The sequence below is a fragment of the Poecilia reticulata genome, unplaced genomic scaffold (genome assembly GCF_000633615.1).
Source record: "Poecilia reticulata strain Guanapo unplaced genomic scaffold, Guppy_female_1.0+MT scaffold_181, whole genome shotgun sequence".
Lineage (NCBI taxonomy): Eukaryota > Metazoa > Chordata > Actinopteri > Cyprinodontiformes > Poeciliidae > Poecilia > Poecilia reticulata.
Window position 1 is genome coordinate 808,336 of NW_007615018.1, and position 13,620 is coordinate 821,955.

The window sequence follows — 13,620 nt, forward strand, 5'->3', positions numbered from 1 at the left end:
GGTCAGGCCTGCACCTGCAGCTGTCCCTCGGGTGGGCGGAGCCTCAGGTGGGCGGAGCCTCTCCGGCGTGGACCCTGACGTGCCGCCACATGTGGCTGCTGCGGCTGAAGCGTTTTCCGCAGACGGCGCAGGAGTACGGCCTCTCTCCTGTGTGAACGTTGGTGTGCTTCCGGAGCGATGAGTGATCCGAGAAGCGTTTCTCACAGAACTGGCAGGCGTACGGTTTCTCTCCCGTGTGCGTCCGCATGTGGACGGACAGGTTGACCTTGAAGCTGAACGTCTTCTGGCAGACGTCGCAGGAGAAAGGTTTCTCGCCCGTGTGAACGCGCAAGTGGACCCGCATCTCCGAGTTGCACCTGAARGCTTTCCCGCAGACGTCACAGGAAACKGGCCGCAGCCCCAGTCCACCGGGAACCAGGCCAGAACCGCTGATCCTCTTCCTGACCCGTCTCCTCTTCGRCTCCAGCTCCTTCTGGAGCCAGGTTCCGTCCTGACCTCTGACCCCGGCGGCAGCAGCACCGAGCAGGCCACTGTTTGGAGTCAGAGCGTCTGGTTCTTGACCTTCCTGCTGGCTGCTCCAGAACCCGGTCCGATCTCTGGCCGAGTCCGAGTCGTCACTCCAGCTTCCCGCCGGTTCTCGGGTCTCCGACTCGGACACGCTCCGGTCCCTGCTGGGTTCTGGTTCAGACGTTACCATGGTGATATCAGCGTCCGGCTTCAGAACCGGCGGCTCTTCATCACGGACGAAGCAGAGAGCSTCATCTTCCTCTTTGACCCGGGAAGGTTCTGGTTCCTCCCGGTCTGGACTGGACTTCCAGAGCTGCTGGTCAGCAGGAACTTCCTCTTTCTCCTTCCTCAGGAACTGAACAGGAAGTTCTGCAGGGAGAAACAAAACAAAGACAACGAAAAATGAAAATACTTTAATTTTATCTGGAAAAGCAAAACAACAGAAATAAAAAAACTCTTCCGAGTTATTTTGTCAGATCTTGTTGACAGAAAGAAAAATTCTGTCCATGTTTGACCTGAACTTCATCCAAGCTGCAAAAACAAATCCAAACATTTTGAATTGTTAGAAAATGAGTAAAATGTTTCACAGGCGGCATTTAGAGAGTTTTAATTATGAGGTCGACTCAGAAGCAGAAAATTAGACCGATTATGGTTTTATCATTGAGGGGAAACGCCCCCCTTCTGCCCCCCAGTTCCTACGCCTATGGCTTTATCTCCTCCATTTTAACTAGTTATATTTACTTTTAAGACTAGTTTCAGTCAAACTGAAAACCTACTTCAGTTTGATTCATATTTTATCATCACAAATACACACTGCCTGTTTTGTGTGTGTCGATGTGTCTGCATGGATGCTGGTTGTTTACAGTGTAGTAAACAATAAAATATGTTTTTCCTTAAACTATTCCTTCATTCCTTTGTTATTTTACATTTTCATTTTAAACTAAATGAAATAAATGAATAAATAAATAAAAGACGAGCAGTGGGCCGCAGCCCCCTCTGGTCCCTCCTTAAAGACACCATGAGGAAATAACCTAATTTCTCAATATTAGATCATAGTCCGCTCAGTTACTTATAACTTAATTAGCTTTTTTCTTTTACTGGATACGTTTTCACTCTTTCTGCAGTATAAATAGAATTAACTGGATGTTTGTTGCTTCATCCAACTCTGGTTTTATCTCTCAGAGTCACATGAACAAGCAGGACATGTCCGAACCGAACCGAACCGAACCGAACCGAACCGAACCCCACCTGCTCTGGTTCTGCTGTGGATCATCTTAAAACGGGTCTAAGCAACAGGTTCGTCCTCACCTGTCCGGTCCAGCCGAACCTCCGGTCTCCAGGCGCCGTCCAGCAGTCTGCGCTGGCGGTCCAGCTCTTCCTCGTACTGGGCGATGGTTCTCTGGAAGACCGAGAAGATTTCCTCCGCGGCGGCAGTCAGCCGCTGGCTGATGAACTCTCTGAGATGCTGGGCTGAAGACATGCCGGACATGGTCACAGCTAACTAGCCGATAGCGCTTTGTGTTAGCTCTGGGTTCACTTCCGGTGCCCAGTCCAGACCTGCTGCAGCGCCTCTAGCGGAAGCACCAGGTCTTACAGCTCAGTCAGAGCAGAGTAATTATTTTTCTCTAATGTCAGATTAAATATCCAAAATGCCATTAATTTTTCACTGTGCTGTAAATCTGGACACCTCCGTCATTCACTGAAGACTTTTACTGATATTATGTAGAGTTCTAGTCTTACATTAAATGCAGGAAAGACGGTTGCTATTTTTCCCCAAATAGGTGGAAAATAACTCATTCAATATTTCATATGTGAAGAAAATGAAATAAGGATAAATTTGTCTTTGCAGGTGTGACTTTGGATCCAAATGTAACCTTTAAAATTATGCTAAGTAGCTTAGAAAGTTTTTAAATCGGCACACTGGAACATACGTGAGTCTCTTACGTTATATGCATCTAAACCAGGGAGGGCAGCTCCAGGCCTGCAGGGCCTCCTGTAACTTTAGATGCGTCTCTACTTCAACACACCCGAGTCAAATAATGAGGTTGTTAGCAGGATTCTGGAGAACCTGGAGGAGATCCAGCTGTTGGACAGGGAGACGTTAAGAGCTCCCTGTCCTCCCGGCCCTCCAGGACCAGGACTGCCATCCCTGATCCAAACCCTTTTTTATATTGTGAGACTCAAACTGGTCACACAAAACAATATATCCAAGTGTCTTAAAAAGGACCAATTCCTAATCTGTGTTAAATTATACTTACCATCAATCTGTCCAGGATTAACATTGTTTATGAATATTTAATCAGGAGAACCAACAAACAGACAGAAACTACATGTCACTGAATTTTTTAGCTTGGTAACTAAATATTTAACTGCTAAATAATTAGTTTGAAGCCTCAAACCTTTTAGTTAGCAAACTAAATATTTAGCTCAGAGGTAAATATTCATCCATCCATTTTCTAGCTCCTGGTCCCTCAGTGGGTCAGGAGGAGCTGCTGCCTCTCCAGCTAACGTTCTGGGCGAGAGGCGGGGTCACCTGGACAGGTCACCAGTCTGTCGCAGGGCAACACACACACACACACACACACACACACACACACACACCTAGGGACAATTTGTAGAGGCCAATTAACCTGACAGTCATGTTTCTGGACTGTGGGAGGAAACTGGAGTACCTGGAGAAAACCCACCATGCACAGGGAGAACATGGAGACTCCATGCAGAAAGACCGGGAATCGAACCCAGAACCTTCTTGCTGCAAGGCCAGAGGTAAATATTTACTTATTTATTTAGTTTGAAGCCAAATATTTACATTGAAACTGATATTTATAAATGAACCAGATGGTGAAAATTGCTATTCATTTTTAACTGTGCAACTTTTGAAACCCAGGAGGACGGGCGACGACGATTCAGAATTTTGTTCCAACAGTTTCATATTTCACAGAAAAAGCAACACCATTTAGATGAGCAGTTTTTATTTGGAGCCTTTTGGATCGGTTCCACTTGAATCGGTTCCACTTGAATCGGTTCCACTTGGATCTTATAGTCATAAAAACATCTGATATTTATTGGTGATGAAAACCGGCGGTCAGGATTTGGATCATTTGGCAGAAAACAGGCGACAAACGTCAGCAGATTCCACAGTTGAGGATTTTTATTTTATTTTCATCAGATTTTCATCCGGTCTCATCAGAACCAGTTCAGGAAGAGCTTAACATGAACCTCATCACATCCGACCCAACGGCCTTAAATAGAAGTGGACAACATCAGCCATAAAGTTTAAAACAAAGAATTTATGAAGATATACAAGCTGCTATTTTATATACACAACACAAACTGACACAAACCGAGTCTGAGCAGGAAATGCCCTCCAGGTGATGTCATTTCCTTCAGGAAGTTGTCCTCAGACGTTAGTGGTCTTCAAAATAAAACAACCTTCCAGATGTTTCCATCAGACGGACAGACGACGTTTATGGAAGTGACCAAACAGGCGGTCAGGATTTGGAAACATTTTTACATCATATTTTTCTACTTCAGTATACTGAAATTTACATTTTACTTTTATCTTATGTTGAGCATAACGTCTGTTTCCTGTGTGTCATGCCAATAATTTCCCAATTCTGGGATAAATAAAGTTCCTTTTATCTCCTGATTGTTCAGTGAAGATCCATCTGTAACATAAACAGTCTAAATAGTGTATAAAGTTCCCACGATTCCTGAAGGCAACACGACGAGGAAGACGCTCTGACCGAGGCATAAAAAAAACAGAACACGTTAGATCTTAAAACAATAAAATATCCAAAAACTAAACTAAAATACTTTACATTTTCCAACATTTGAAAAATAAATAAAAGAGCTAAACAATAAAAATGTGCAAATTAAGTAAATTAAATATTTAAATTTAAAAAATGGTTTTTATTTTTGGAATTTTGAAAAATGAACTTCAGCTTCATCTCAGAGATCAAACTTTTTCAGCAGTAAATGAGATCGAAACGCTTTCAGAAACAACAGCACGCTTTAGTTTTCCATACAAATAAAAACCTTTTGGGGCTGCACAGTGGAGCAGTGGGTAGAGCTGTTGCCTTGCAGCAAGAAGGTTCTGGGTTCGATTCCCGGTCTTTCTGCATGGAGTCTCCATGTTCTCCCTGTGCATGGTGGGTTTTCTCCAGGTACTCCGGTTTCCTCCCACAGTCCAAAAACATGACTGTCAGGTTAATTAGTCTGTCCAAATTCTCCCTACGTGTGAGTGTGTGTGTGTGTGTGTGTGTGTGTGTGGTTTTGTTTCAACCCTCCTGACCACACTGAGGGTGTTAAGAAAATGGATGGATAAAAACATTTTTACTTCTTTTCCCTTAAAAACTTCATGATTTCTGATGGACTTGAAAGTCTTTTTGTTGTTTCCTGTTATGTTGTCAGAAATTACCGGCTCACACTAAACAACCAGAGTTCTGGCTCTAAAGCTTTCTGATTGGCTGTGGCAGAATGAACATGTTCAGTCGGACCGCGCAGCGCTAGCTCTGAGCGGCCGGAGAGCCGCCGTCCTCCAGGACTATCTCCACCTCCGGACTGTGACCCTTCCTGTGAGTCTTCATGTGTCGCGACAGGTGAGTGCTGCTTTTGAAGCACTTGCTGCAGGCCTGGCAGGAGTAGGGCCGCTCGCCGGTGTGCGTCCTCATGTGGCGCACCAGGTTGCTACCGTGGCTGAAGCGCTTGCTGCACATAGTGCAGGAGTACAGTTTCTCCCGGGTGTGGGTGGTCATGTGGACGCTCAGGTGGCTGCTGCTGTTGAAACACTTCCCACAGGTGGCGCAGGAGTACGGGCGCTCCCCGGTGTGGCTGCGGGTGTGGCGCAGCAGCGTAGTGCTGTGGCTGAAGCAGCGGCCGCATGTCGTGCACTGGTATGACTTCTCTCCAGTGTGGATCCTCATGTGGGAAATCAGGCTGCTGTTGTGGCTGAAGCATTTCCCGCAGGTCTTGCACACAAACGGCTTCTCTCCCGTGTGGATCTTCATGTGAGCCGACAAGCTGCTGCTGTACCGTAGGATTTTCCCACAAATATGGCAGGAAAAGGGTTTTTCTCCGGTGTGGGTGAGCATGTGGTTTCTGAGCGCCGATGCTTCGGCGAACCTCCTCCCGCAGGTGCTGCAGGGGTGCGGCTTCTCCCCCGTGTGGGTTCTCTTGTGGGAACTCAAATGGCTGTTCTGACTGAAGCTTTTCCCACAAGTTTCACATGAATATGGCTTCTCCCCAGTGTGAGTTCTCATGTGGACCGACAGGTACTTGCTCTCCCGGAAAGCTTTCCTGCAGATCTTACAGGAATATGGTTTCTCTCCCGTGTGGACTCTGTAATGTTTCCGCATTTTGAAGTTGCTGCTGAAGGTTTTCCCACAGACAGAACATTTTTTCGATTTATTACCAGAGTCAGAATTACAGACACTATCGAATGGAGGGAGATCGTCTGCTGCATTACTTTGACTCGTCCGATTCTGGCTGGATCCCGAGTCTTTGTCCCAGTTTCCTTCCTGATCCTGCCTCTCAGCTGCATGGGAGGCGTTCTGGTGTGGTTCTGACTCACTGTGGTCAGTTTCCTCATAGTCAGATGTCACTAGGAAGCTATCGACCTCCTGCTTCACCACCAGTTCAGCTTCATCACGAACGCAGACGTCTTCCTGCTCCTCTTTAATCTCAGGAGCTTCTGGTTGCTCCCGGTCCAGACTGGAGTTTCCCGCCTGGCCAACGGGAATATTTGCCTCCTTCCAGAGAAAATGCTTTGGAAAGTCTGGAGGAGAAACAAAATGTTCAGTTCAATGATAATTCTGCTGCTGTGCACAAATTTTTACGCTATTAAGGTTTGCAGCTCACAGATACAATGTAGTTACAGAAAAGTATATAATGATGAAAATGTACATATAGCGCCCCCTTAGGTCCTTTGGCACATATGTAAACTTAGAGAACATTTATTATCACAGCTAAAACCTCTGAATGTTTAAAGGATGAAGAACAGTTGACAGCTTATCTAATGGCAACAGACACAGTAAGGAGMKCTCGGTCATCGTTTGTGAGCATAAAGTTCTTCAGGCCAGAAGCCGTTTTTGCAGGTTTCTGTCCTCCGTTATTAAAACAGTCGCTTGACCTCCAGAGATGGTTTAATCATAAATTAACGTCTCCAAAACAATCCTCCTCCATGTTTAGCCATGCTAACTGGCTTGTATTTTCCCAGTGTTCGAGTCAAAGGAGTGGCAGTGTTGGACTGATTGACTATATCAAGAATTTGACTTTCATCCACTTCAATTTATCAGAATAGTTTATTTCTTTAACACCAATTCACAACATGCTGTTTCAAAGCATTTTACAGTCAAAAATATTCTAATCTATCAGCTCCAGCTGATCCTGGTTATCAAACCGTGCATTAAGTTCACTTTATTATTTAAATGAGTTGTAAAAGTTTCTAAGGAAACACAGCAGAGCATCAAGTCATCGACTTCACTTCTCCTGAACCAGCAGGGGGCGACAGTGAACAACAGCCTGAAGTGTGTCGTTGACTTTGCAACTATCCCTCGTACAGAGCATGAACGTATGGAGGACCAAAACTGACATAATAAGAAATAAAAGTTTCAGTTTTGGTCCTCCATATGAACGTAGCCTTGGGGTGGCGTTTGTAAAGTTACACAGTTAAACATGAACAGCAAGAAATTCAGTTATCTGGCCTGACAAAAAAGGTTCATTTGTTTATAAAATATCAGCTTTGTATTTTGCTTTTTTTAACATGGGGGGAAATATTTAATGTAGAACTAAATATTTAGCTAGCAAAGGTCTGAAAAGCTACTAAATATAGCAAGTCATCAAGTTGGCAACAGTTCTTTCTCTTGTCCTGAGCATAACAACAATTACTGCCACCCAGGAGGGATTCATCCCTGAATGACGACTCCGGGTCGGTCTCCCCTACAGACACAATTATCTAAAAACGTACAAAACACGTTTATTTAAAACATTACAGTATAAAACAAAGGATGTTTTTAAGGCAACTAGAATGGCTACCCAACAACTGAAGTAGCAGAAAACTTCTGCCACAAGCAGTCTGCATATCCAGAACCGCCATACTGGCCCTTTGGGAAACTTTCAAAGTCAAAGTCAACAAAAGTGCCAAAACTTCTGCAGCAGGCAGTGTGGCCTTCCTGAACCAGCCTACAGGCCCATGTGAAATGCTGCAAAGCAGTTGCGTTCACTCTGCAAGCAGAGGAACACTTTGCACTTAATGCACCGCACCCGGGATTTCCCGGAGCAGCCCCGGCCTCTGCAGCGCATCGAGTTCTTCAGGTTCATCACCTCTGGGAGATGAGCAGCAGAACAAGTTCGAAGAGAGAGGTGTGGGACAGGGGTGATCCGCGTTCTTTTCCTGGACTGTGGAGGATGTGCATTCTGTCCCTGTGCAGATGAAATGTGAGCCTCTAGGATGTCGTGCTTGGTGAGGAATACCTGAGCCACCACCATGCGAAACTCCAGAAACTTCATGTTAGCCTTTGTTGGGTTCTTGTTTTCCTGGATGTCTTGGCGGTACAGCAGCCAGCTGTTAAGAAGAGCCAGATCGGTGAAGTGCATCAGCATGCGGATCGTCCACTTCTTAGTGCGGATGCTCATTCTGTAGCGGCTCCTCATCCTGTCCGACAGGTCAACTCCGCCCATATTGGTATTGTACTCTCGTACAATGCTTGGCTGGATAACAGTCACATATTTTCTGTCCTTCTTTGACCATTGCTGGCAGGTGTCTTTAGGCTCTTCTGCATGAGCAGCAGAGAGCAGGACAACTGGCTTATCGTCATACCACTTGACAACACAAAGCTCCCCGTCTGTCCTTGTAACTGTTGCAGAAGCACCTCCTCCTTGCTGTTTAAGGGTTCGGTCACTCGGCAGCTTCCTCATTGCTTTAGGGACCCGGTTCTTCATCACTGTGCCAGTCAGGTACACTCGCTTCCTCAGCATGTGATCCACAGCTGGCACGCTCATGAAGAATCGATCACAATACAGTTTAGTACCAGCAGGCAAAGTTTCAGACAAACGTTTGATCACCAAAGTTCCTAATCCCAAACCTGCTGAGTCCTCAACTTGTGAGCTCAGCATCTCTGCACCTTGGTAGATTTCAAAGTCCAGGACGATTCCATCTACCGATGCCAGAACAAAGTTCTTTATGCCAACTGGATTGTCCTTTAGTGGCACATCCTGTGGGAATGGGCAGGCTCCAGTGAACGGGATCATCCGCTCTTTTATCGAGACACACTCTGGTCGAGCCTGAAGACGGCAGCCTTCAAGTAAGCGGTTCAGGAAAGGTCTAACCTTCCACAACTTGTCGATTTGTCTCTCGTCTCCTGGAATGTTATCGTCAACAACAACTTTGAGATTGCTGCTCAGTTTGAAGAACCGGTCACGTGACATTACATCACTGATGGCAGGGATTCCCAAAGCATTTGACCAGACCATCTGTGTTTTTGGATAATGAACGCAAGACATCAAAATAGCTGCCCCAAAAAAGTGATAGATCTCATCAACAGAAGTATTGAGAGATCTTCCTGTCTTCGCCAGTGATGTGGCGTTTGTGCAGTGGGAGAGAAGTCTCATCAGATCAGCGTCTATATACTGCTCCACGTATTCCTGTGGCTGCCAATCGGCTCGCACGTCTTTCAGGTCGTCATCGTCACCCTGAAACGGTATTAGGTTTGGGGTGAAAGGAGCAAAGTTCCAGCGATCGCCATGTTCAGCAGGATCTCTGCTGCGTTTGGGTTCTGGCTCCCCACGCTCTTCTTTGCTTGCTTGTGGATGTCGTAGGTCGCTCCTGTTCTCGCCGTCACCATCTTCACTGCCGTAGTGATCGTCTTCTTCTGCTTCAGGCAGTGAATCATCATCTGAATCGTCTTCTGGCGAATAATCATCTTCGGAATCATCAGACAGTTGTTCGACAGGTAAGAGGCCAAAATCAAGAACATTTTCATCAACAACTGGATTGTTGTCTTCTCCATCTGATAAATCTTCAACCTCAGAGTTGTCTACCATGGCCATTAGCAGTTGTTCTGCTTTTGACAATGCAAGTTTCTCTGAAATGATAAGATCAACCCCAAATTCAAATCAAAATCTATACCACAGAAAAGCGGCTAATAAATGACATAGCTGGTTAGATGATTAGTTGGTTAGACAAACATACCACCTGATGAACTATTTATGATTGTGAACGGTTTTAATATTTTCAGACCTATCAAACCAAAATGTGTGAGCAAAGGCCTCTTACAATAAATGTTTGAGTGGTGAGCACATTTAGGCTAATCCACTAATAGCGAAGCTAATTTTCAGTTTAGCACTTTAGCGTTTTTGCTAAATGTGAAAACATTTAGCTGTATAAATGTTTTCATTTAAAGTGCAGATGGTGTGTAATGACAGAGTTGATCCTGCTAAGGATGATATACAACGATGTAACGTGTTATTGACATATGGTGGGTGTCAACATGACTGAATGCAGCGCTTTAGCATTAGCTTTCAGTGAATACTGTGTTGATATAGTTCTTTAGACTGAACAAATCTAATGTTTGTGGTTAGTGCTTTAGCAGGACTAATGTTTTAGTTAGCGGTGACCACCACTGTTTATTTGTAAACTCTTGTAAGTATTTACATGTTTATGGCATAATAAATAATGAAATATGGTCTTGATGTCCTCAAATGAGTAAATCATCTCCATCAACATCGTACTTTGCTTCTAATGCAGAATATTGTTGAATGTGAGTCTTATGAAGCAAAAGCTGTAACCACACCAGGTTCAAACATGAAACTAGTGTTTGTGCCCATTATTTTTGATGGGAGTTGCTATAGAAGCATTTTAATCTTGTTTTCACTGAAATGAGTGTAAACGGTCAGGAAACCACTAGAGTGGTGACTATTCATGAGGCCAATGGGTCGAAGTTCTACACAGAAAGTATCCCATGGTGCAGAGAGAGAGGCTTAAATGCAACGTCCTTGTGAAACTGGCATCCTAAATAATGTAATATAATGAAGCCCGTCTCACATGATGCTGCAGGGCGAAGCGAATGCAGAACAGAACCGCTGGTTCCTTTAAATCTGGACTGAGAACATTTTCAGTTCCAGCAGCTTTGGATCAAAGAATCTGATTGGTCAACTGTTTGCTTTGTTTATGTATCTAATAGTTTTCAACTCTTCAAGGTTTTTGTCATTTTAATATTTTTCATTTGTTAGACCAGAAATCCTCCCCAGATGTATCAAAATGGGAAAATCACTGAACTACCTTCATGTGACCAGCAGGTGGCAATAACTCTGCGGTAAACATCAGAAATGAAAAGTCCAGTTTTGAATCCAACTGGAAATGTAGGAATTTGAAAATGATCCAAACTTTCCTCAACATTTCTCTGGTTTTTATTCAACTAGAAAATCTGCATCAAAGCTCAGGCAGTTGGTTGATGCGTTCAGTATCGTGGGAAATCTCAGTTTTGACGCATTTCATGAATTTAAAGCTTCGTATTTTGCAGTATTGGATGAGTTATTAGAGATGATGGATTCAGGTTCTCACCTGTGTGGATTCTGTAGTGAGTCGTACTTTCCAAGTTCTCCGAGGTTTTTCCGTCTCTTCTGTCTCTCTTACTCTCCAACAGGGGACAGTTGTCCATCAGCGTCCTGACCCGGCTGCCCTTCAGCTCCGTGTCTCTGTCCGGCCCGGATTCGTCCGTCCATCCTCCGTCCCGATCCGGTCTCTCCTGTTGGATCCGGTCTGATTCCGGTTCGCTGAGGTTTCCCTCCTGGAGCGACGGCGCCACCATCAGGACGTCAGGCTCCTGCTTCAGGACCAGCTGTCCGTCCCCCGGAGCRCTCCACACGTCCTCCTGCTCCTCTTTGATCTGTGGATGGTCCAAACTGGAGTCCTGCTGGTTCTGGAGCTGCAGCTCAGCAGGGATCTGCTTCGTCCTGACAGAACACCGAGGGAAATCTGGAAAAGACAACAAAACATTCAGCTTGAGGAAAGAGAAGCTGGCGCCACCCGTCCTCCACCCGTCCATCATCCAGGTGGAGACTGAGGACCACAAACAGCTCATGGTCCAAAGTGCAACTGCAGCCATCAATTATCTTATTATTCCACCAATTATTATGACAATTAATCAGATAAAGAAAATTGGCACATTCTGCAGGTTTGTCATTTATCTACTTAAGTCTTTTTAATACAATTGAATACATTAAAATATGCAAATAATTACATTTTTAAATTAGAACATTTTCTGGACTAAGAATCAACAGCAGCAATCCTTTATTTATATAAAATGATGCATCTGCTGAGGTGGAGTTTCAGCTTCCAGCCTGAACTTACAGAGAAATTATGGGATGTTTAACCATTTGTACGCCAGCTGCTGCTCAATGAAATCTGTTCGGACCTGCAAATGTAACTGCGCCTGTGGAAAAACTCATGGAGCGCGATTTAAAATAAAAATGTGTTTGTCTCATTATGAAAATCCAAAATCAGAATTTTCACTTTTAATTTGATGCAGAGAAAGACGAGTGAGTGATTTCCTCATTTTGGAAAATTAATAGAAACTTCTGATAACCTCAGAAAACAAGCCTGGAAAAAAAAACAGTATGGCATTCGTAATGTCAGTTGGTTTTAGAAATATATGAATAACAGGGTGGCGTCTTTAACACACTCATTTTAATTAATAATTAATTAAATTAATTACGTAAATTTGAATGCGTTAAAAATGTTCAACATTATTTTTTTAATATCCAAAAGTCTCAAACCGGAACCTTTGTATTTGCGTGTTTCTGATACATCTGTAAATCTGGTGCACATCCGCTAACAACAACGCAGCTGCTGTTCTTGACTCACTTAAAGTTCATTTCTGCCTGTAAAAACAATCTGATTTTACGATGGAAAGGACGAGTGGGGTGTTCAAGTTGCGTTATGAGCGAAGCTTTTTAGGGCTAAAGTAGCATCTAAGTGCTAAACATGTAGCAGCTAACGCTAATGTCAGCGTCTACAGTCCACATTTCTAGTAGGTTTCTGAAACTCTAGAAAACACTTTTCGCCAATCTTATGGTTGAATAACCTGAATAACAGATTAAAACTGTATATATATTTGTGTTGTCTTTTTTTTAAGCTCAGATGTTTATTTACTCGGTAGTTTGCCTGCCTGTCACCCATCCAGTCCACGGTGGGTGGCTCTGTGTCGGTGTGTCAGRTGAAGCGGAACCGGACCTGCTCTCTGGAAGCCGCAGTCCGGTCTCCAGCCGCCGTCCAGCAGTCTGCGCTGGCGGTCCAGCTCTTCCTCGTACTGGGCGATGGTTCTCTGGAAGACCGAGAAGATTTCCTCCGCGGCGGCAGTCAGCCGCTCGCTGATGAACTCTCTGATGCCGGACATGTTCACAGCTAACGCTCACACTGCAGCACAACAAAAGGACGCCTCACTTCCGGTTTCAGAGGGTTTGTCTCGTTACCGCCCCCCGCCGGCAACACAGGCTTACTGCAGGCCACAGCTGTAAAAACAGCCAAAGCTCTGCTGGACAGTTTTAACCCATTTAATCCCAAATATTAAAATAAGATGTCACTGATAGCCCTTTGAACTAATCAAGGGGCAATAATTTAAAAAATTGTGGAAAAATATGTGAAAAAGTGTTTTATGATTGGTTTGTGACCGGTGGGATAATATGGTGTTCTTATACTAAGATGAGCTAAAAGTGCTTTTTCCAAATAGACATGATCATATGTGAACATTGTTTCTTTATTGGAATATATCTTGCCCCAGCATTACTTTAGTGCAACATTTGCTCTGTAAAGTACAAATTTGACTGTCTGTAGAATCTAAACCAAGGTAAATTTGAGTGCTTGAGTGTTTATGCATAATTATGTTGAACTTCAGTCAGTTGTAGTGTCATCACAGTAACGTAGATCATAAAGATAACATCTACAGTAGAGGCTTTCGTTTATATTTCTGAAAATTATGAACATTTGTCACACTGTCATACAGTAAGACTCAATAGACTTAGTCCAGGGGTCTTTAACTCCAGGGGTTGAGGGTCAGTGTCAGGCATCTTTTCCATCCGTCTCTGCTTCAACACACCTGAATCAGGTGACTAGCA

At 44.2% G+C, this 13,620-nt stretch overlaps 1 protein-coding gene across 1 annotated transcript in view; it reads right to left on the bottom strand.

Moving 5' to 3' along the window:
• LOC103460127 (zinc finger protein 629-like) overlaps positions 1-12,963 on the bottom strand; it is a 22,375-nt gene extending 9,412 nt beyond the window's left edge. Inside the window, exons 1-6 of the mRNA XM_017303093.1 lie at positions 12,740-12,963; positions 11,069-11,482; positions 5,021-6,283; positions 2,065-2,078; positions 1,816-2,008; positions 59-876 (exon numbers count right to left, since the gene is read on the bottom strand). Coding sequence (XP_017158582.1) covers positions 59-876; positions 1,816-2,008; positions 2,065-2,078; positions 5,021-6,283; positions 11,069-11,482; positions 12,740-12,902 — 2,865 coding nt within the window. The 5' untranslated portion in view covers positions 12,903-12,963. The remainder of the gene's footprint in view (positions 1-58; positions 877-1,815; positions 2,009-2,064; positions 2,079-5,020; positions 6,284-11,068; positions 11,483-12,739) is intronic.
• Between the last annotated feature and the right edge of the window lie 657 nt (positions 12,964-13,620).